Raw genomic sequence first — 25474 nt, forward strand, 5'->3', positions numbered from 1 at the left:
ATGAAATATCTGGCATTAGCATTCTCCAGAACAGTATATTTTTTATTTCTACATGAATAGGCACAATGATAAGGTACTAAACTGTAAATTATAAATCTGTATAAGCAGATTTCTAATAAAAGGAGTAGTACACTACTTTTATTAATTTTTTCTCTTTTGGTAATGTTAATAAATAACAATTAACAAATTAATTTTAAATAGAAAGTAATCAAGAATTTTATGTGAAAATTTTTCATGTAAAGCACTGACCTTTGCACTTTTATCTAAATTTTCAGATAAAATACTCTCCTCCTCAAATCATTTTAGCATTGAAATTTTGAAAATGCAACAACTCTGAACTACTAGTATACTCAATTCCTTGTGAGATGCTTCATGACTGAAAATATCAAAAACTGTGTCATGCAGCATGAGCCAGTCATGAGGGTTTTGTGGAAGTCATGTTCATAATCATATTCCATGGTTTATACAGGTAGTGCGATATGATACATAATTGTAGTATGAGTAACAATTGTGGTTTGCACCCTGCATAAACTGGCTTTAACCATAAATTCCAAATAAAACTAAAGGAGCTTGCTTATCACTTCTTTCAGCAGGATGAATAAAATAATTTATATCAACTTCCTTTATTACAATCCCAATAGTTGATGGCAATAAAAATATTCCATCAGAGCAACCTTGACATTCCCCTCAGACGCTCTAGAGAATTGGGACTTATAAGTGAGGATCACCTTTCAAAGCAGAGCCCACCACCACAAACTCTGAACTCCACTGTAAAGATGCAAGCTCTAAACGACAACTTATTAATCTGAATTCATCTTGTGTTCTTGATTCAAGAAGACAAGATGAATTATTATATATCAAGACAATAGAGCATAAATTTCACAGGGAATATACAAATAATATGCTTTATAAATTCATTAAAATTTTTAAAGCCAAATCTAATTTAATGAACTTTCTTACTTGGTGTATGATGCCACTCCCAGGTTTCCAAAATCCAACTCCATATTTTGCTGCTGCTGTTTTCAAAAATGCATACACTTCCTTGTTGATATCCTGAATAAGCATATTAATTTATTAACTTTAGATGTAATCAAACAAAATTATTTCCTGTATCTTAATTTTTTTTTGGGAAGAGGAAAATTATTATGGACTAGTTCTTACCCAAGATACATTTATCATAACTAGCTTCTTCTTTAATGAAATTATAACTGATTGTCAGTAGCTACTACTCTTCTATACTAATATTTTTCTATCATTTTTCATTAATAAAAAATGAAATAAATTTCATTAATGAAATAAATTTTTCCACCATGAGACATTACATGGAAAGCCAGAGAAAGGGATAACATGGCAATGGTGCATCCTGCCCCTTTTTAGACTTAACTCATGGCCAGGCACATAATCAAGTTGATCCTCATTGCCATGAAACTTCGACTATTCAATAATTACTACTAATAATAAATAAATAAATAATTAATAAATAATATATAATAATGAATATAACAATATCATCGTCATCAGCCATTTTCAATCCACTGCAGAATGAAGGCCTCTTCAGCAACTTTCCAGTTGCTTCTGTTTTGTGCAATGGCCATCCATTTACTTCACACAAACTCATGAATTTCATCTGTCCATCTCTGTCGTTGTCTTCCAGGTTTTCTTCTAGCTCCTCTTGGGTACCATTCTGTTATTTTCTTAGTCCATCTGTCATCATGTCCTCGAGTTATGTGTCCTGCCCAAGACCATTTTAGTTCTTTAGTTTTGATAAGAATGTCCTTTACCTGAGTTTGCTGCCTAATCCACGTGTTTCTCTTCTTATCTAACAGTCTGATTCCCAATATAATTCATTCCATTCTTTGCTGTGTCGTTCTCAGCTTCTCTTCCATTCTTTTGGTGAGTGCACAAGTTTCACTTCCATAAGTCATGGTGTGGAGTATACATTGGTTCATTATTTTCTGTTTCAGACAAATTGGGATATTGCTCCTCAGTATGTAACTATATTTCCTGAATGCTATCCATCCAAAATTTATTGTTCTCTTGACTTCCAGGCATTTATCATTATTACAGCCAATGACTTGTCCCAGATAAGTATATGACTCCACCTTTTCAATTACTGCCCCTTCAATCATTATATCCCTTTCTGTGGCATACTTGTTCATCATTACTTTTATTTTAGCCATATTCAACTTTAGTCCAAAATCCTTACTAACTCTGCATAACTGATTAAGGTTTTCCTCTAATCCTTTGGGATCGTGGCTTATGATCACAATGTCATCCGCAAATCGTAAATGGTTTAGGTACTCTCCATTCACATTGACTCCTTTCTGTGACCAGTCTAATCTTCTGAAAGCTTCCTCAAGGGCAGCTGTAAACAACTTCAGAGATATTGTCTCCTTGTTGAACTCCTTTCTCAATTTTAAATTTCCAACTGTCTTTGTCTAGTCTAACAAAGGAGGTAGCATTCTTTACATATTTTCTTCAAAATAATAATATATGGGGTATCTATGCCTTGTGTTTCCAGTGCCCGAAACATTGCCTTATGCTGTATGGAATCAAATGCCTTTTCATAATCCACAAATTAAAGGTATAATGGTGTTTTATATTCATTTGCTTTCTCCGTTAGCTGTGATATTACGTGAAGGTAATCCATAGTTGAGAATCCTGTCCTAAAGCCAGTTTGCTCTTTCGGTTGATTCTCATCAAGTATTCTTTCTAATCTGTTAGTAATGACCCTTGTGAACAACTTTTAGATGTGGGATAACAAGCTAATTGGTCTATAATTTCCAATTTCTGATTTATCTCCTTTCTTATTTAGCAAAACTATGATTGCATTATTCTACTCCTTAGGCATTACACCTTTGCTAATGCATTTTGTGAAGAGTCTGCCAGTTTTTGTGCCATGTCTCTTCCTCCCAATTTTAACAAATCTACAGTAACTTCATCTTCCCCCGGGGCTTTCTGATTCTTCATTTCCTTCGATGCATGTTCTACCTCATCAGGAAGGATATCAGGTATGTCGTATATGTTACTAATTTGCAATTCTTCTTCCTCACTGCTGGCATCATTCCCATGCTCCTTGCATAATTCTCTATAGTAATCTTCTGCTATTTGAATTATGCTTTCTCTATTATTTATAAGTACATCATCGTTATTCTTCAGTTTCAGTAACATTTGTCTTTCTGTATTACTGCTCATGGCTGCTAATTTAAGTCCTTTGTTTTCCCTGGAGAAGGTAAAGAAAGCCCACAAGAGAAGCACGCAAAAGTTTGATAAATTTGCCGGTAAACGTAGTTTACCGTAACGGCATTTGTATTGTTGCTCGCTCAGTAGACATACAGTGGGTGTTATCAGTCAGGAATAGAAATTGAATCTCATAGGAGATTGAAATCCTCCCGAAGTGGAGGGGGTAACCTGACCTTTTTTCTTTAGAATCACTGGTGGACTAGTGGATAAATTGTTTATTAAGAAAAAAAAAAAAGGCAAAGGTAAAGGAAGCCCACACAAGAAGCAAGGCAAACTTCGAAATCGCTTACCAGTGAAACTACGTTACGAACATTTTTTACGACACAAGAACTTCCAATATGACTCCGTTCATGATTCAATTAGTTAAATCAATTAGTGATTCTAAAGAAAAACGGTCAGGTTACCACCCCTCCACTTCGAGAGGGTTTCAAGCTCCCATGGGATTCAACTTCTACTCCAGGCCGATAACACCCACCGTCTGTTTACCGAGTGAGCAACAATACAAATGCCGTTACGGCAAAGTACTTTTACCTAAATTTCATCAAACCTTTGCATGCTTCTCGTCTTGGCTTTCTTTACCTTAGCCCTTTCCCTTAATGCTTGTTCTACTTTTCTTGTGTTAAATCTTCTTAAATGCCTCTCTGACTCTCTTTCTAATGGCTTTGCATAACTCAGTATACTCAATTTTCTCCTTGTCAGTGTTTTTCTTGCTCTTCATTTGTCGTCTTCGGTTCATCATCACAAGTGTTTCTTGACTAATTTTTCTTCTTTGGATTTCTTTTTACTTATAGGTTTCTTGGGCTTTATCACTTTCAGAAAATTGTAATATTCCTCGTTGATACCTTGGTCCTGAGCAGTCTGTAGAAACTCAAACTTGTTCTTAAGTTCCAGTACATACTGCTTTTTCTCCTCTTCTGTTATCTCAAAGACCTTTGTATTATTTACTTGTGTCAGTTTTTTCCTTTCTTTTCTTACTGCTATATCAAGTGTGCACCTTACCATTCTGTGATCACTTCCAACATTTACCTTGTTCAGGACAGTAACATCATTCACAATATATCTTCTGTTAGTGAGGATGAAGTCAATTTCATTAGCTGTTAATCCATTTGGGCTCTTCCATGTCCACTTTCTGTTCACCCTTTTCTTGAAAAAAGTGTTCATTACCGACAATTCTTGAGATACTGCAAATTCCACAAGTCTTTCACCAATTCCAAAATTTCCTATAGTTCCCCTTTATGCACTGTTTTGTCTTTTTTCAACCTTAGCATTGAAGTCCCCCATAATGACAGTGTAGTGGGTTTTCTGCTCGTCTAAAAGACTCAATTTCTGTGGACATTTCTTCAACCTCTTCATCATCATGGCTCGATGTTGGTGCATAAATTATTATAACCTTTAGCTTGTATCTCTTAGAAATCCTGAGTAGTAGTCTTGACACCCTTGATGATGTATTTTTGAATTCCAAAATGTTGTTTTTTATATCTTTATGGACCAGAAAGCCAACTCCACCTTCACTCCTTTCACTGTTTCCATTGTGGTACAGCAGATTTCCCTTGATAAACTTATAAGTGATTCATTTCTTCTTCTTGTTTCAGCCAGGCCGATGATATTCCAATTCACATTTTCTAATTCCTTTTCCAGCTCTAATATTCTGTCTTCACCAACGAGTGATCTTACGTTATAACAGGCCAAGTTCAGTTTCTGTGCGTGGCAGCCTGGTCGTACCCAGAGATTCTTAGCACCCTCTGCTTCCACTCTGATCCTCTCACTGCCATAAGAGGGAGAGTGAAAGCTGCTGGGGACTGAGGGCCATTTGTTTCATTGTGCTGTCATGTGCTGGAGGGTTTGGTCTTTTCCTCTTCATGCTGACCAGGCGTCTTGAAGTGAACCACTGTACACATTCGTTGCCACCTAAGTGACGTAACAAGGCTTACTTAATAAGGCATCAAGAAGGTGTGCATGAGTGGATGTTGGGGAGGCAGGCCAACCGGACTTCTCCTAAATCTCCTGAAATAAAAAGATATTGGATCCATCAATGTTTTAGACTGAGTGTCTGATAACACACAGAATGCCTGTTCCCCTCTAAGCCTCATATAACAATATATAAATATATAATAATAAATTACATAAGAATAATTATATAAAAAATATAATAATAAATAATTCAATAATCAATTCAATTCAGTTTTACTATTCAACAAAATTGGAAAAGGGCTGATTTTTTTTTATTAAACATTCAATAAATAACTGATTACTATTGGTAGTGGTGCAAATTTATACATCTTAAAAAAAAAAAAAAAAAAACATCAGTCACATCTCTTTCAGTAATTTGTCCAGTCTTTCTTTGAATTTAGTTAAACCACCCACTTCCACAACATCATATAAAAGTTTATTCTGGCAATAAATTATTCTCTGACTGAAAGTAAATTTTTGGATATTTTTCCTGCACCCATCTTTTTTCTGTATCCTTATGAGTATCACCCAAAAAAAGAGTAAGGACACTATCACCATTTAGTTTATGCAATCCATTTAAAGTTTTAAACACTTCAGTAGGATCCTTGCAGAACTCAAGACTTGAATTCATTCTTGGCAAGAGTACCCTTTTATGCAACTAAGAGCAACAAAGATAATCTTGTTGCCTTTCTCTTCTCTAATTACTTGGGCAAGCATGTGAATCTTTCAACACACTGAACTGTTAAGAAACAGTCTACTTTCTATTCTAATGTTCTATAACAAGTGACAAAAAAAGTACTGTTTTTGGCTGTTTAAAAGTCTTCTTTCTCAGTGAGTGCAAAGTTTTACTTTGTATTATAAAGTTTTACAAAGTATTATAAACCTTCAACTGTACTGAAGGTTTATAATACTTTGCATATAAAGAAAATCTTCAACATTCCATACAGACCATGATTTAGTAGAGTGTAGCATTATATACAAATAACGTTTGCAATAAAAGGAAACTATTCTATGCTATTGTGAGATGTGATCACAACTCACTTGCTGACATCCTGGATCAGCTAGCTAATGTAAAATAAATACATTGAATTATACGAGCTAAAAGATATTTCTTGGCTAAATGCCTAAGAGTATGAAGGAGTTTACTTATGCATTAAAACTACCTTGGTTGTAGAAATGATGTGTGTGCATTACCCATGCATAAGTAAACTCCTTCATACTCTTAGGCATTTAGCCAAGAAATATATCTTTTAGATTAAACCACACACATGTGTGGTTTAATCGATGCAGTTGCTCATATTGTGGAGGCATCTCTCATATTGTGGAGTTATACTCCATAACTGGGTTGTCACTATTGTAACAACAGGGTACCTGCCCACCCACTGATGAGAAGCCAATAAGCTTCGAAACGGTGCTGTCTGGGTAGTGGTATCTGCCAAGAATATGTAACATTAGCCTTCGCCATAGGGGAAGAATTACTTATTCGAGGTAGTGCAATACCATGGCAACTCATTGTGAAGGTATTCACAATATGAGATATAATTGAAATTATGCATTAAAACTACCTTGGTAGTAGAAATGATGTGTGTGTGTGTGTGTGTGTGTGTGTGTATTACCCATGCATAAGTAAACTATTTTATATACGAGCTGTTGTTGCTTTTAGTCTTATATCTTAGGTTATACTTTATACAATGTGTATTATGCACGAACAAGTCTGTTCATCAACTCTTCCATGCCATCACCTGTATATTGGGAGGATAGAAAATAATGGAAACACCTGATATGAAAGTAGTAATTTTTGTAATGGCTGTATGATATATTTATGAACGCTCAGTGATGTGGGTTTTTTTTTTTTTTTTTTTTTGTTTCTTGCATGTAGTACTGCGAAGGAGATACTTTTTTTTTTTTTTTTTTGTTTTTTAGGAGCATTAGCAACTAAGGCCATATTGCTCCGGGGATATGCAGTGGTCATTCCGTGACCTTTCTGCATCCTCCATATTTGGTGGGCACGGGCTCGAACCCCGGTCTAATCAAGAAGCGTGTGCTGTGCACTGCTGCTCCTGTCCACCAAGGAGCCGAAGGAAATACATGTAGAAAATAACATCTGAATTCCAACTGAGGTGATAATTGTTTGTTAGTGGATATTTAACAGGGGCATGATGATTAAAACTGCTGATTTGTTTAATGTATCCAGAGCAACTGCATCGAAAGTAACGTTGCATTCTGTTGAGTATGCAAAAACATGCTAATAGGATGAAAAGTATGCAAAAACAAGTGTGCTAATAGGATGAATTGAGGCAGAAAATCAAAGCTGACTGAAAGAGCTTGCTGGACAATGAAAAGGATATAAGTGTAGTTCAAAAAGGATATAGGGAATAAAAAACTGGACCCTTGATGAGAGGAAACGTCATATTTTCAAATGAATCATCATTTACACTTTTCCAACATCAGAGAGATTGATGTTGGAAACATCCTGACTGTGCCAATTGTCCTATCATCACCCTGAATGGGCAAATTACTGCAACTGATTAATTTGATATAGTAATAGTAACAGAGACATATGATGCAAGAAAGCAAGCAAATGAGCTTATGTAGCATCAACCAAAGAAAAAAATTTTGTTTTTGTCCCAGGAGACTAGGCACCTCACAGATGCCTAATCTCCACGGGCCCCACTGCAATTTGCAAAACTTAAGCCTCTAAGAGGACCCCTTCATTCCCCTTACCAATCCTGTTGCCCTTCTCTATACACGCTCAAGCAAATCTACATTCTTTCTAAAATGAGGACTCCAGACCTGTAGCAGTACTCACTGTGTGGTCTTACCATTGCCTTATACAAAGGGATAACACCTTTTCCCTGCTAGCAAAATTCCTATATATCATTGACAAAACCCCATGACCTGCTCTGGCAGCCTGTCTGCCTTGTTCAGATAACTTCATATCTGACTGAAAAATTACTTCCAGGTCTTTTTCATTTTTTACCACCCTAAGTGTGGTACCACACAGTTGGTATGTTCCTCTGGGGTTACTTCTACCCACATGCAGTACTTTGCATTTTTCAATGTTAAACTTCGGTTGCCACTTCTCTGCCCAACTTTTCTAGATTCTGTTGCAGCAGCACACTGCCATTATTGTCATTAACAACCCTGCCAACCTTTGTATCGTCTGCAAACTTCGCCACTAAGCCTGAATACCTTCATCAACATCATTGATAAATATACAAAACAACAGAGCCCAACACCCTGTGGGACTCCACTAATAACATTAATCCACGAAGAGCAACGTCCATTGAATACTACTATCTGTCTTCTTCCACTCAACCACCCTTTTATCCATTCTAGCAACTTAACCTTAATACCATTCTGCTTCAATTTGTAGAGTAGTCTTCCATGTGCAACAGTTCAAAAGCTTTCCTGAAATCCAAGTATATGATATCAAAATTAGTTTTTGCATCCAGTTCCTTTGTAACCACATCATAGTATCCAATCAAATTTGTCAGACAAGGCTTTCTCTTAACATGCAGTATCTGAATTATTGCGGCAGTCTTGTCTAGATGATCCTGCAATGTATCTTTAACCAGTGACTCCATTATTTTCCCCGGAACAGAAGTTAAACTAACTGGCCTGTAATTACTCATGTCTCTTTGCAAATTGGGGATACATTTGCACATCTCCAGTCCGTGGGGACTTCCTCTGATTCCAAGGATGCTCTCAAAAATTATGGCTAAGGGTTTGCTTAGTTCCTTTGCTGCCTCCTTTAATATAGCTGGATAGATCCCATCCACCCCTGGAACCTTTCTTATGCTTAACTTCAACAATTTCTCCTCCACCTTGCTCTCAGTTAATACAAAACCATTAAACACACTGTTACAGTTTGATAAACTTCTGGCTTTTTCTTCCCTTAATAACTCCTCATGTGTGAATGTAGATGCAATATACTCATTCAATTTCTTTGCTATCTGAGCAGAATCATCAACAGGCGAACCATCAATATCAAGCAGACCAATCTGATTCATCCCCTTCCTTTTAGAGTTTATATAATTAAAGAAGTCGTTGCTGTTTTTCTTAGCCTCCTTTGCCAAAGATTTCTAGTAATCTGCCGTCGCTTGCCTACTCTCCTTTGTGATTTGATTTCAGACTAGCTTATATCTGCCACAGGCTTCTGTGCTGCCTGATAATTTATATGCATCCCATGCATTTTTCTTCTCTACCACATCTCATTAGTTCATTTGACAACCATTTAGGCCTAAACCCTGGACAATATTTCATAATCGGTATGAAAAGCCTAGCTTCCATGATTAATTCCTTGAATGCTTCACACTTACAATTTGCTGTTTGAAACATCATCAGTTGGTCCCACTGTGCAGAATCTAAAAACTGTCTGAAACCACTGTAGTCACCTTTACAAAAGCAAAAACCCTTCCCTTTATCCCCGATGGTAATTAGATGTTTAAGTAAATCCCACATCAGTACACTGTTATCACTACCACCTAGTGGTTCCTTTATCTGCAAATTCTTAATACACGAATAATCACTGCTGATAATCAGATCAAGAGTATTACCCTCTCTGGTTGCCTCTTGAACATGCTGCTGCAAAAAACAATCATCCAATAAATCCATAAAAGTCTTGCTAGTGTGCAAGTGACCTACCACAAGTTCCAGTCAATATCTGGGAAGTGAAAATCCCCCATTATAAGACATTCTGATTTACTACCCACTCTATTTCTCTGTACAATTGTTCACTGTACTCATTAGAATCATAAGCCTATAACTCACCCCTCTTATTTTTGCTCTCCCAGTGCTTATGTCAACACCAAACTGATTCAATATTGCACTGTCCATCTATGTCAACTGGATGCACTTCCTTAGATTTTATGTTTTTCTTAATTAACAAGCATAACCCCTCCTCCCTTCCTATCCTATCTATCCTTTCTGAACACATTGTATTCTCCTAATTCCAGTTCTGCATTCCTAATATCTGTGTGACATGACGTCTCTGATATCTCAACAATATCCGCCTTTGATGTCTTGACCAGAACTTCAAACTCATCAAACTTATTTTTTTTATTTATTTTTTTTTTTAGGTGAACCCCAAACACGAGAGGTATTAGAACCTATAGTACTTAGTACCGTGCTTGGGTTGGAGGTTGAGAAGACGAAAGAAGATATTTGTTGACATTGGACTTAACTTCTGTAGATTGTAATTTTCAGGAAATACGTATGAAGGAAGGTTGTTCCAGAAAATGGCAGTTGAATGAATAAATGAGGAAGATGAAAAGTTGGTTCTGTGAGTTTGGAGTTGGACAGTAAATGGATGTTGGCTGGTGGCAGCACGTGTTCGGACTGTTTTGAAAGAGAGAGAGTGGGAATTATAGAAGCCAATTCAGAAGAACAGTGCTCATGGAAGTATCTGTAGAAGAGGCATGCAGCAGAAACAGTACGTCTACGAGAAAGCAAGTAGAGAGACTCTGTTAGAGATGAATCATTAATTAACCTAACTGCCCTCTTCTGAATGGAATCAGGAAGCCTGAGAGAGGTTTTGAGGGCACCACCCCAGATGTGGGAACAATATTCCATGGCAGGGCGGATTTGAGATTTATACAGAGTGAGCAGCTGTTTGGAAGAAAAGTAACGCCGAGAGCGAAAGAGAAAACAAAGTTTTTTAGATGCAGAGGAAGCAATATTTGTAATGTGCTTGTGCCAAGAGATATTAGAAGTCAGGGTAATGCCCAAAACAGATATATCATTTTGCCTAGAAATCGGAGTGTCACTAAAGATAAGCATAGGAGTAGAAGAATCCTTTTTGCGAGATATAAGACAAGACTGAGTTTTAGAAGGATTGAAATCAACTAAGTTGTCTTTGCCCCACTGGAGGATTACCTGAAGTTCGGCATTTAAGGAATTGGTAGCAGATTTTCGCGAAGATAAAGCTGATTGAGCAGGACAAGGTTTCTCAAAATGGAAAGTGGAATGCAGTGTGCTATCATCGGCAAAACTATGGATAGGATTTCCAGCCAATGGAAGAAAGTCATTAATATACAAGAGGAAAGAACTGAACCTTGGGGGACACTGGCATTAGTGGAGAAGTTAGAAGACAGAGAGCCATCTACCATCACCCTCAGTGAGCAATCAGAGAGAAAACTGGATAACCAATTACTAAAAACAGTTTGCAAACCATAAGATGGAAGCTTGTTTAGAAGACCTTTATGCCAAACACAATCAAAAACCTTTGAGATGTCAAGAGCAACTACTTGTGTTTCACCGAACCTTTCCATTGAATTATTCCATAAATGGGTAACATAAGCCAGAATATCACCAGTGGATCGACACTGACGGAATCCATACTGGCGATCGTTGATCTGATGGAAGGTTTCTAGGTAGTTTAAGAGTTGGCGGTTAATTGATTTCTCCATTACTTTAGAAAGAGTAGAAGTAATTGCAATGGGACGATAATTGGATGGGAGGGATTTGTCACCCTTTTTAGGAACTGGCTGGATATGAGCAAATTTCCAAGCAGAAGGAAAAACACCTTTGGAATAAGAAAGTGAAAAAAGGCGGCAAAGAATAGGAGTGAGTTCAGGAGCACAGGTTTTGAGAACAAGTGGAGAAATACCATCTGGACCTGGAGCTTTCTTAGCATCAACATTCATCAAAATCTTTCTGATATCCTTTTGATGGAAGACCACAGGCATTGAATGGAGTGTGTTGGGAATAGTGGGAGGTGTTTTACCAAGATCATTAATACATGAGCTGGAAGAAAAATGGGATGCTAGCAGGTCAGCTTTATCTTTGGCTGAAGTGACAACAGAACCATCTGGTTTGGACAGAGGTGGGAGCAGAGATGGGCAAAAGTTGGGGCCAATAGCTTTGGCAAGAGACCAGAATGCTCGGCTACCATTAGGGCAAGAAGCAAGTTTTCTACTCTTAGCCTGTTCAAACTCTAGTTTGGACTGATTAATAACTGGTTTACAATTGTTGCGAGCTTTGGTGTAGGCTGAAAATGAAACTGAAGAATTAGAAACAAGCCAATTACGATATCCAACATTCTTCTCTTGAACAGCCTTAGCACATTTATTGGAAAACCAAGGTTTAGATAAAGGACAAGATTTTAAAGTGGAGTGTGGGATAAAGGATTCCATTCCTGCAAGAATAATTTCACTGACATGATCTGAGCAAACGTTGACATCAGAATTTTTGAAACAGTAATCCGACCATGGAAAAGAAGAAAAGAAGTCTCGCAGGTCATGGTCATCCCATTTTGCATTCTTGTAATGCCAAACAACACGAGGTTGGGAATAGCCATGAGATAAAGGTTCCATTGGAGAAGAGACAATCACCAAGTTGTGATCTGAAGTGCCTAAAGGACCTCTCACTTCGACCGTGTACTTAGAAGGGTTGTTTGTGAGAAAAAGATCAAGCGTATTGGCTGTATGATTAGGATTGTCCGGTATTCTTGTAGGTAAATGAACAATCTGTGCTAGGTCATTAGTAATTGCAAAAGCCTCAGCATCTCGACCTGCTGAGTCGGTGTGACTAGAAAACGGAAGCCAGCTGGAGTTGTGAACATTAAAATCAACAAGGAAAATTACCTCACTGTTAGGAAAGTTGGACTGGAGAAAGTCAAGTTGCAAAGAGAGGAAGTCAAAGAGCTCCAAGTGATTAGTGGAGTTGGGAGAACGGTAGAGACAACAGATGAATTTGACACAATGAGGTAGAGAGATTTTAAGCCAGAGAAGATCAAAGAGAGGAGATTCTAAATTGCCAAGTCTCTGACAGGAAATATCAGAACAGACATATGCACAAGTACCACCTTTGAGGCGAAAGGAATCATACACTGAATAATTTGGGCATCTGAGATGAGCGGTAGCTGAATCAACTGATAACTGAGATTCTGTCAGAAAAAGTACATGGGGTTTGGCAGACTGCAAGTGGAAACGGACATCATTGAGATTAGAATTGAGACCACGTATATTTGTGAAATGAATTAGGAACTAGGAAGTGAATTAGGAATTTGCTATACTTCTAGCACTGGTGTACATGCATCTGCTCTTATTCTCAGTTACCCAACACCTCCCATATACCCACCTGTTTCATGATGACTGCAATCATTCTCTGAAACCCCCAGCACCCCTCGCTCCAGGCCGCAGGACATTCTAATAGAAGGTGCACCTCTGCGTGTCGCTATTTTTAACCTTTTAGTGAATCCACCCCCAAGCTAGCAATTTTCACCTCTGCCTGCGGCTATTTTTAACCTTTTAGTGAATCCCCCCCCAAGCTAGCAATTTTCCGACCCACCTAACTTTGCCTCGATAGCATCAGCAAACACTCTTGCACCCTTTTTATTTAAGTGTATCCGATCCCTGTAGAAGCAGTCTCTCCTGTTAACAAGCATAGACCACGATAGATTACTAATATTAAATGCGCGTCACACCAAATGTAACCCTCATCAACAAGAAGGAAATGGCTACCAACCTGGTCATCAGATAGGTAGCCATTTCCTTCTTATGCGGTTACTTGGCCCAACACTAACAACCTAACACAGGAGGTCAAAAAATGTGGCATATGGTAATTTATGGCAAGTAATCAGTACCTTGATCACTGTGTCAACCAAAGCATGGTGTCAAAAAGCCTTCATAGGAACCTAGCAGTAAGAAGCCTCCCAAAGAACATTTACATGGAACTCCAGAAAGCCATAATCCTGAACACCTGCAGGTTTTCTTGACCATAATAATTGTCACCAGACACAACTAATCACCCCCCCCCCATGCACTTGGTACCAGCACCTTTCGTGGGGTGCAAAAAATCCCATTGAATTTTTGTGGCCATTTACATAAAAAATAAAATTAAATAGCCTAAGGGCTATTTAATTTGTAAAGACTATTTAAGAAGTAAAGTAACAATGCTTTAGAAATGAAACTGTGCCTTTTCCAAAAGAGAAACATCACATGAATAAAAATACAACCATTATTTCTGGGATATTTGTTATTTTCCTAAGGAAAGGCATAGCTGTCCATACATTTCTCTATAAATAGAAGTTAGAAACTGTGCATGGAGAAAAAAAAAAAAAAAATCCAACTAGTATTAAAAATCATTAGATATTTGGTTGCTACTTGCACACTTTTTTTAAAATTTATTATTAATGAATTTTTCCAGTCCTTATTTCTCTTTCAGTGGCAATTCAAGTGTCAACATACTATATGCAATGAAGAAGCTACAGTTTGGCCACGTGCTGTCTATACATATACTAATCAGAAACCATGGTTTATTTAACAATAATATTATATAGCTAGTGTATTAATCATGACAGTGACACTTACTTTTGCTCTAGCCAAATCTTTTTCACCTCCAATCTGGGCTTCAATCAAGTGATCACAATGAATTGTGGAGGGTACAGCAACCTTATAAAACAAGAATCACGTGAATAGGGCATTAAAAAGAACATAAAAACATAAAATTATATTTTAAGAATTTTATACAATTCACGTTCAACTGTTTAGTTTTCTGTTAAATACATAAAACAACACTTAGGCCACCATTACGAATAATGGCAAAGGTAGAGGTTTTAACCCCTTCGTAGGGGTACATTTATATGCATATTTTTTGTGTGTGGGCCAAAAGGAATACCAGTGTATACATCAATTTTGAAGACTGTTTCAACACAGTATCAACAAATTATATCTGTATACAGTGGACCCCCCCCACTTTACGATATTAATTCATTCCAGAGACACCAACATATTGTAAAAATATCGTAATGTGAACCCAATAACACACTGTTTTTTGATAATTCTTTCCAAATCCTCGGAAGTTGAAATTTTTGCTATATAACTAAGCTATTTATCTCTATAAAAGGTGATTTTTACAACGGAAATTATATTAGTTTTATATAGAATATTGAATACCATATTTTCCGGTGTATACCACGCACCTTTTATCTAAAAATAACTCGCCCTAAAATTGTGGTGTGTCTTATACACTGGAATAAAGAGTAGAGCATGATACAAATTTTAAAAAAAAGAAAAAAGATAAAAAATGGTGCAACATATTTTTACTTATTCCCTCCCCCAAAAAAAATGTTATTTAAAATGATAATTGATAATTATAAACTCTAAAAAAAAACAAAAATGGTCATTTTCATTTAACTTACATTGGAAAAGCTGTGTCAATGGTGGTGTGGTGATGAAGCTGGAAGAGAATCTTTTACCATCAAGATATCAGGACAACCTTCGGGATCTGGTGTTCTTTCCGATCGCTGCCTCTTGCTACTTATGGTAGAAAAACTGTCCAAAGTGGTTTGCTTTTGGCACTTTCTCTGAAGGTTCTTGAAATAACTTAACACCTGATCTTCAAATTTGCAGGTCATCAATTCAGTGGTTTCAATATCTGGATTTTTTCTCACTGTCCTCTTCACAATATCCCACACAGCAAATGTCCTTAATTTCTTGAGTTGTTGCTTTACAGTCATCCTCCTCATGTTCCTCATCTCCACTGTTATGCTCACCCATTTGCTCTAATTCCTGGAGCTCCTCTGTTGTCAACTCCCTTCCGTGATCCGCAATTAACTCCTCCACATCAATCTCTAGAGCCAAGGACTCACCAAGAGTGATAATTTCCTGCTCTAGAACACCTTCAGCTTCAAATCCTTCAAAATCATGGATGACTGAAGGCCATAAGTTCTTTTAGGCTGCATTGAGACACCAAGCTGAAACTTCATTCCAAGAACTGACAATCATTTGTACACAGTCTAAGATGTTGAACCTGGCCTTCCAGAATTCCTTTAAGGTGATTGCTTCGCAAGCATCTTCTTTGTGTAAATTTTTTAAAAGTTGGCAATCACTTGCTGATCCATCGACCGAAGCAGAGGGGTCGTACTGGGTGGGAGAAATTTGACAGTAATGAAGTTAAATTGCTCCTCCAAAGATTGGGCAAGTTGGGGATCATGACCTGGAGCATTATCTAAAATTAACAGTGCCTTTAAAGGAAGTTTGTTTTTTCTAAGTAACCTTTGACTGAAGGACAAAACACTTCAAATGCCCATTCATTGAAGAGGTGTCTTGTCACCCAAGCCTTCTTGTTACACTGCCAAAAGATACCCAACCTGCTTTTGATGACCTTTTGCTGTTTAAACACTTTGGAAGTTTCTGAGTGATAAACCAACATTGGCTTAAGTTTAAAATCACCACAGGCATTGAATCCTAATAGCAGAGTAAGCCTATCCTTCATAGGCTTATGACCAGGCAACGAGGCCTCTTCTTTTGTGATGTATGTTTGCCTAGGCATCCTTTTCCAAAAGAGGCCCATTTCGTCTGTATTAAAAACTTGTTGCTTCCTGATCAGCACTGCAAGCCTCTCCATGCCTTATGACACTTTTAATATCGGACCTTTTTCTAAAATGGTCAAACTTTTGCTGGCTTTAAAGTCCCCATATCGCATATCACTAGCTGAAGGTGTTTTAGTCTTCAAGTCCTCAAAAATCTGCTTTGCAAATTCACAAATGTATTGTCCAGGAACTGTATCACCCTTCATTTGTTTTTCTTTTATCCACAGCAACAAAAGCCTTTCCATTTCTACAATCAGTTCTCTGCCTTTTTGGACTGTGTTAGATTCATCACTTTAACTTTTTTAAGGTTTTCTTTTTGTTTCACTATGGTAGAAATGGTTGACTGTGAAAAACCATATTCGCACACCAATGAACTAATTTTAGCACCATGTTTTTTCACTATTTCTTGTTTAATTTTAATTGAAATTTTCTTCTCACTGAGCTCTTTAGGGTCCATATTATGCAGTATTGACGTTCAAGAATTCAATACAGTAAATTTATAGAAAGTAAGCACAAAAAAAAAAAAAAAAAAAAAATCACTTGAATTAAACGATACGAAAACAAAACAAGTGCCCAACATGTTTACAAATGCTACTATTGGCTGAGACAAAGGACCATGTGGTCCGGTCAGAGCCAATCGTAAGCCATTGTAGAGCGAAATAAGTAGGCACCAGTGATCACTGGTTAGTAGAATCAGCCGCTGAAATCATTAAAATGCACTACACTTTCACCGTTTATTGCCATAAGAATTTATTTATTTTTGTTACACAGAGCATTAAAATTATGATAAATGAATTAGCTTTCGGCTGGGTGGCAGCCTTCATCAGATTAAAATACTTTGAATGGCAGTTAGAATAGAGATGCACTGCCAGGATGGTACGTGAGACACGTGGTTAATTGTTTGTTGATGTTTGTGGCTGTGACGTATGGTGGTGACGTGGCCAGCGTTTGTCTATGGACAGAATTACTGCTTCTGTGATGGGGTTAAGTTGACAACCACTGTTCCTGTTCAACGAGGTATCCGAGCATTTTATACTTAACGATTCCAACCAGGTGCGCCTTAGGTAATGGTGGGACTTGTCTACAACCACGACATCGCGGTGTGGGTCGATGTCGTGGTGGGTTGTCCAGACATGCTCGGCAATAGCTGAGTGTTCTACATTCTATCATAATTTTAATGCTCTGTGTAACAAAAATAAATAAATTATGAATCCAGAGCACACAGGCGTGTTTTATTATGCCATAAGAATGAATATTCTTATGGCAATAAACCTGCAAATATTAAATCCTGTAAAAAAGAATGTTTGTTATAAGAATGAATTTTGAATGCCTTTGTGATATTTTTCTAAAGCACGTTTCTGGAGGTCACAACCATAAAACAATAAAAACAATTTGCACTTTCCAGTTTATTGGGCTTTTCTGTTAGCACAAGCTATTATAAACAGGTAGTAAACTCAATCTTATTGTATTTACAATAATACCAATAACTGGAATTCTGTGGGTTTTTACCTTACAGTATTATGGTGAAATGTGTTTCCCCTTCACTGAAATCATATAAAAAACAAAAATAAATTTTCAGAATCTTCTCTTCATTCCTATTTTTTAAGCTCCGTTTAATAAAATTAATTAATTAAAATAGAAAAATTCAATTCGCAAATGTGATGGCAATATCCCGCACTTACTACACATCGCACAATGAAAGGTGTTTTATTATGGAGAGTCCATCATAAAGTGATTTGATCGTATAGTGAACCCATCGTAAAGCAGGGGTCCACTGTATATACAAATCACCTTGAAACTCTACAGGAAAATGGTGCCATCTATTAATTATGTTTTTAAGTAATAGTAGCCATGTTTATATTTAGAATGTTAAAAATCAGCAGAGAAGGTGCAATTTTAACAAGACTAAAGACAATATGGGAGCTTACATAAACCAAAACTAAACAAATCCTCTGCAATTCATCGATATCTGGACATGCAAGTCAGATCCAGAAGTTGATGAAACTAAATCATATAACACATACACAAATATGGAGATTATAACAGGTTCAAAAATGTAGCAATGACATTTTACTTTTTCATACATTTTATTTTTGTTATTTTTTTATGTTTATTTTACATTTTTTAATAAAATTTTGTTTGTTAATAAAATAAAACTGGTTTTGATTTTTAACAATAATTTTGCTCTACTTTTTACATATATGAAATCAAAATAAGAAAAAAATATTTAAAAGTATTTATGTATATAGTTTTTCCAATTTTCCTAATTCTTCAAAAAAAAAAAAAAAAACCTCACTCCCATGACTTCAATACTGCATGGAAACTCACAAAAGGATAAATCATGCAAGGAATTATGATGCCTCTGTACAACATTTAAATTCAATACAAGGAGTTGATCAGTTTTTTCCCAAAGATTTTTATTTTTATTCCATGTCTGAATCTATTTTTCAGACATGGAATAAATTTGAACAAAGGTCTTTGCAGAAATCACTGAGGAAATCCTTAAGGGTTCATGGAACTGCTCGTTGGGGGTGGTGTAAGTGTGGCAAGGTTGAACTCTAAGCTAATTTTGGGGAAACAAGCTTACTTCAAGGGGTGTGTTAGGGTAGTAAACTATACAAGAACATTTGTTTTAAGTGTGTCTTTAATACAGCAGATAAAGATCACAGAGACACTTGTAGAGCAATGAAAAATATTGAATCCTGCAACAGCTACAAGCTATCTGTAATACAATTAACAAGTTTGTTTGTTTGTTATTTGGTTTTTAGGAGCATTAGCAACTAAGGCCATATTGCTCCGGGAATATGCGGTAGTCATTCCCTGACCTTTCCGCATCCTCCGTATTTGGTGGTGACGGGCTCGAACCCCGGTCTAATCAAGAAGCGTGTGCTACGCACTGCTGCTCCTTCCCACCTGGCTACGGAGGCGCCCACACAATTAACAAGTATGGGAAATCACTGCCTAAGAGAGAAAGTAACAGGAACAAGGTGTTTATTTATAAATGTGAAATAGAACAGACCCATAACATAATTATGCTTCTTCAAATAGGCCTCTGGGGTTGGGTATACTCATACTATGATTTTTAGTGTTTCTCACCAACCATGGAATAAAACGAAAGACGAAAAACCAAAATTTTAAAATATTTAATATTTACAATAAATTATTTACAAACAAAATACCATATTACTGATAGTAATTTTAAAATAAGACAACTGTGATATACAGGATAATAATAAAATACCGAATTTAAAATGCAATAAAATATACTAGGTTAAAAGCGCTAAAATACTAACTGAAGCTTTCAAAGGCTTCTGCCTTCTTTCTCAACAACGTTGCTGTTGAACTGAGCAAGTAATTTGCATTTGATCTTCACAAACAAAAGAATCTTCAGAGTAAAGGAAGGCTATACAAGTGAGGCTTAGCAGTATGACACTAGCAATACTGAAATCACAGAAAACCTGTTCACTGGAAAAACTTGAGCATACTCCAGGCTCCTGGAGTTGACAAAACTTGTACAGTAATTTTAAGAGAAGCAGTGAAAATGCATCAAGGTTAATTATAAGGGCATCTTTGGATACTGGAGAGATCCTTTAGATTGGAGAAGAGTGACAATATATCATTAATATATAAGGGCAGTACTAAGAAAAAAGTGGGTGGGGTGGCTACAAATTTATGACGTTAGTACCTCTCAAAGCGGTTCATTCTTCATTATATTAGCCATTCAATTATTAGGTCAGAATTTTTTCCTAAACACTGGGAAATAAGAATTGTTAAAAAATGAGAAACATTTTTTTTTTTTTTTAACTGTGATGGATCAATTTGAATTGTAATCTCTAGACTGTTATGGTCATGCATTTTTTCATATTGTTGTATTCCCATGAATTCCAATTCCCATTCCTCACACACACTACCATTAACACTAACACTACCCTACATTAACATCTGGATACCTGCATATATCTATGTAACTTTTATTTACAGGAAAACTAATAAACTGTGTTGATACCTTTAGCCTTTATGACACAGACATTCTTAGTCTTTGTGCAACTATCTAACAGCTTTTCTGTAAATGTCATCCAACATTTTCCAACATTCAACATTCAAAGCAATGACCAGTTCAGATATTAATAGTATGGCAGTGTATCCCATCTAGCAATCCCAGAGCCCTGACTTTGATCCTATAAAGAAACTCTGGGAGCACTGGATCATCAGGTGTGTTTCTTGAGCAGTCTCACCTCACACTTATGTGACATTCCGATGCATCCCAGAGTTCTATATATGATTCGGGTCAGGACTCTGGGATGGTCAGTCCAACTTTTTATGATCTTGTCCCCAGATGAGTCCATCACAACACTAGCAGTATGACATGGAGCACTATCCTGCTGATATGATAAGGCAGTTTTCTCAACCTTTTCGTTGTTGCGGCACACTTTTAAAGACACTAAAATTTTGCGGCACACTGCAATCACTATTATACATATATATAATACATACACTGGCGTTCAAAGAAAGTGCATCACATAGGAATTTCACATTTCTAACCCTTTTTTGCAATGGTATGTTACATTAATGACTAGCATCACAAATAGAAATATAAACAAAAGACATTTATTAATAGTTAAGGCAAAGCTAAGTAATTTGACAGGTGCTCTCAAAATATTCCAAAATGAGCATTTGCAACCATTATACAACAGTTTTGGTAAACACGACAATTATGGCTGTAATGTTATAAGAAGCCCTCAATTTGCTTCAGTTTATCATTTTAAATGGAAAACAAAATGAAACGTTCACCAAGTACAAACTAATATTTAGTCGACCCGCCTCTGGCCCTGATGACAGCAGCACACTGTCGAGGCATTGACAAGATCGATTTCTGAAGATGATCAACTAATAGTTCATGGTTCCAAACACGAATTATGGCTTCCTGAGTTCACGAAGGGTCCTTGGTTTCTTTCTGGCAACTGCAGATTCCACACGATGCTAATAGTTCTCTACAGGATTCAGGTCAGCACCGTTTCTTGGCCAGCTAAGAGTTGTAATGAACCATTTTTTTTTACCTGTAACAAATGTAAACACATTACTGTCAAACCTCTAATGCAGAAATGAAGCTAAAGTAACTACAGAAGTGTCTACTTTACACTTTTTGCCCAATGACAAGGAGCAGAGTCGTCCTGAAAGATGCAGTTACTTGGCAGGTTGAAATGGTCTCTAATGGTTGGCAGCAATTTGCCTTCCAATATAGCCAGGTATCCATTGACATTTACGGAACTTTTTATAAACTGCAGGTGACCTACTGATACGAAATGCACCCCCATATCATTTGTCTGGTAGGGAATTTCACTGTAGATAGCATACAGTCTGGATGGTATTCTTCACGTCTACGGCGAATCGTTTGTCTCCCATCAGAGCCATGCAGGTTGAATTTCTTCTCATCCGAGAAAATAACTGACTTCCACTGCTCGTGGGTCCATGCTCCTTATACCAAATTAATCAGAGAAAAGAGACGTCTTCTAACTGTTATTGCACTTGCTACCACTCCTGTATGCTCTTCCCATTCTCTTTTCAGTGTAGACAAAGAAGCTTTAATGTTTTTAAGGCATAAGTGTTTCAAAATGCTCTGTTTTGACGTAGAGACTCGTTTGTGTCCGGTTCCTTTTTTTCTATCAGCAGACCAGTATTCTTGAGTTTGGAAAGAAATCTACTCACTGTCGACTGATTACAAGACACTCTATAAGCAATATGATGGGAAGAATATCCTTCCTCACGTAAAGCAACAATAATACTCTTTCTACGTGGCGTCAACTGCACGTAACTCACTACCCTGACAAGCAAGGAATGACTGCAACTCTTGCAGAGCGTGCTTTATATAGCTGAAAATAAGAGCTGATGAAATATTACGTCATCACCTACACGTGTCAATCTTATCTGATGCAATCTGTAAGAAATATTGCCATATACTTACGTTATTCAGACGAAAATTACAATTTTAAAGGGTGATGCACTTTCTTTGAACATCAGTGTGTATATATATATATATATATATACATAATTTCACAAACTGGAAAATATTTCTGTTGGGTATATTTAATAATACTGTACACTTATTATTTGTTTTAAGTCTCTTTTTTTGAACAAACATGAATTGCATGAAATTTAAAAGAAAATATTTAAAAAATTAACATAATTATAATTATAAATACAAACAAATATATAATTATAACATTTTAATCAGTAATTGGGTCTGATGGGAGGCACACAGTTTTTAAATACAAGGATTTATTGTGGATAGGCTTACTCTCACTCCTTGTCTACCAACTTTAGTCAGTCTCCTTTTTTTTTTTGTTTAATCTTGTTTAATTTAAATGGTTTAATTTGAATGGTTTAAGCAGGCTTAATGCTGATGGGATACTTCCGCTTGCTCAGATTAAAAACCTGAGGGGGCATAGATTCAAACTGAGAAAACACAGTTGTAGAATAGATGTGCGGAAGTTTGCCTTTAGCCAGCGGGTAGTTGATTGCTGGAACAGACTTCCATCTGTTGTTGTGGAAGTTGATAGTTTAAAAAAATTTAAGGCTGAACTAGACAAACATTTGGAGTGAACGGATGGCTGAAATAAGAAAGTTTTTTTTTTTTTTGGTTGATGCTATATAAGCTTGCTTTTTTGCATCATATGCCTCAACTAATGCTGAAGCGGAAAACTCTGTTTCGCACAAGTAGTAAGTGGAAAATGGCAATAAAATTGTAATTGCCCTTTCCAAAATTTGCTAATATTAGTGTTATTAAAGTGAATTTCCAGCAATACAGATCTCAGCCAATTCTTCTTCCTCTTGCAAATTAAGTTGTAATGTTGGATGGTTTCTTGTTGCAAATGGATCTCTTACCCACAAATATTTTTTGGTATCAAGTGAATGGAAAATAATGCTCAATTTTTGTCTTTACCAGCTCTAATGTTTCACTTATTACATTAATTATTTTATTTGTAAAAGAAGAACAAGAGAAGTTTACCTCAATATGATACACAGAACACTTCTGTACGATACTCTCCACAAATTAAAACAAAAACAATTAAAAAATCAAATATCTTATATTACAGTAAAAAATAATTAAAAAACAAATGAACACGATTAAAAATAAATTAAAAATTAAGTAAAAAATTAATTAAAAGAATTTAACGGAAAAATTGCAAAACTATTTTCTTTACAGAAGCTGACAACGTTTTTTGACCATATGTTGAAATCACAGGATTGAAAATTACAGAATAGGGGTGAGTATGAAACTTAAATAGCGATTAACTCGTATTAACATGTCTTGACCTCCCAATAATGTAATAAAAAACAGACATGTTAACAAATTGAATATATTATCGGGAGGGTCAATACACGTTCATACAAGTTCAAACACATTGTTGCAAGCTTATGACCAAGTGCATCTAAGTTGGGTGGCGACCCCCCCCCCTGCATACACACAATGTACTATGGCAGAATACTTCAGCTAGTTCTCGAATACTCCCTCGCCAAACATTGAACAAACCGACATAAACAGGTTACAAATCTTTCCTCATATACGCTATCGTAGGACTAGATTTCACTTTTATCCAAAGGATTCAATTATAATTTACCACCTTGAAAACTACATAAGAAACGGTGCATAATTGATATTGAATTTGGACTTTGTAATGTTTCACAAAAAGATTTATTTATTCAACAAGTTAACCTAGTGGTGAATAACATAAAAGAAACGTGACTTCCTAAATTGAATAAACATAACAGTTCAGCATTACGTGAACTTCGGGAAAATAAAGACATTATTATTCAGAGAGTAGATAAAGGAGATATAGTTGTAATACTTGATAAACATGATTATATTAATAAGTTAGATTCAGTTGTATCAGATACCACCACTTATCTAGACCCGGCACTATTTACCAATTTGGTCAATCAATACAATAAAACATTGCTCATCTATAGAAAAAATGACTACATTACCATGGCTCAGTTAAAGGAATTGAAGGCCAGACATACAATATTCCTGCACTTTCGGTCAGGTAAAATTACTTAAGGCCGGATTTCCTATTCGGCCTATTGTTTCCTACAGAAACTTGGCATTTTCATGTACAGGAATCCCTTGATTAGCATAGGTTCAATTAGTGTGAGAATCAAATTAGCACGGTTTATATTTAGCTACCAATTTTCGATTAGCACAAATCAAAATTTCAATTAGCATGGTATTTTAGCTTGGCCTAAAGAAACTGAAGCTGGTGATGCTACGAATGTAAATACCCTGCTAAAGTATGCATAACATTAGAGAACATTATAGAAACGCATTGCTTGTTTTCTTAGTGAGCGCATGGCTGTTCACAAAAGGGAGTTACTGTTTAATTTGCATTGCGTCATACCTTCTCCGCTGAGAAGCGTTATCGAGAAATAAACAAAAACTAACGCAAGATACAGTGTGGGAAGCTAGTTTGTTTTTCTACCATAAGAAAATAAAAAGGAAATGGATTATTTCAAACATGTATTATTACAACAATTGAAATATTTTCTAACATTATGCACTCTGAAGGACAACACTGGCCGCACCGCATTTATTACGTATATGCAGATCAGTTGCTTTCAGTTGTTCTTGCATTGCGTGTTAACGTGCAGACTCCTGTGTTATCTCCCACCATTACGTGTTGTTTACATTAGTTACTGTGCAAACTAATTAATTACATTAATTTCTATTAATGTTTTTATATATTACGTAATTATTAACTATGGATAAAAGGAAAAATGTATCTGATAGTGGCTCTGGTAAAAAGAAAAGAAAAGAAAAGTGACAATGTTTGATGAAAAAATTGAAGTCATAAAAAGATTTGAAGATGGTGATAGTAAAATACAAATTTCTTGACATCTTGGAATGTCAAGTGTTATGATGATTGAGATGGAACATCTTTTAGCCATTTGGATAGAAGACTGCAATCA

General features: G+C 36.2%; 1 protein-coding gene across 1 annotated transcript in view; it reads right to left on the minus strand.

Moving 5' to 3' along the window:
* Positions 1-25474, minus strand: part of LOC150083068 (aconitate hydratase, mitochondrial-like) — a 305010-nt gene that overhangs the window by 210206 nt on the left and 69330 nt on the right. The window contains exons 6-7 of the mRNA XM_090377767.1: positions 14508-14588; positions 961-1053 (exon numbers count right to left, since the gene is read on the minus strand). Coding sequence (XP_090233893.1) covers positions 961-1053; positions 14508-14588 — 174 coding nt within the window. The remainder of the gene's footprint in view (positions 1-960; positions 1054-14507; positions 14589-25474) is intronic.

This window comes from Mastigoproctus giganteus, chromosome 7 (assembly GCF_048544385.1).
Source record: "Mastigoproctus giganteus isolate SK-2022 chromosome 7, ASM4854438v1, whole genome shotgun sequence".
Taxonomy (NCBI): Eukaryota; Metazoa; Arthropoda; class Arachnida; order Uropygi; family Thelyphonidae; genus Mastigoproctus; species Mastigoproctus giganteus.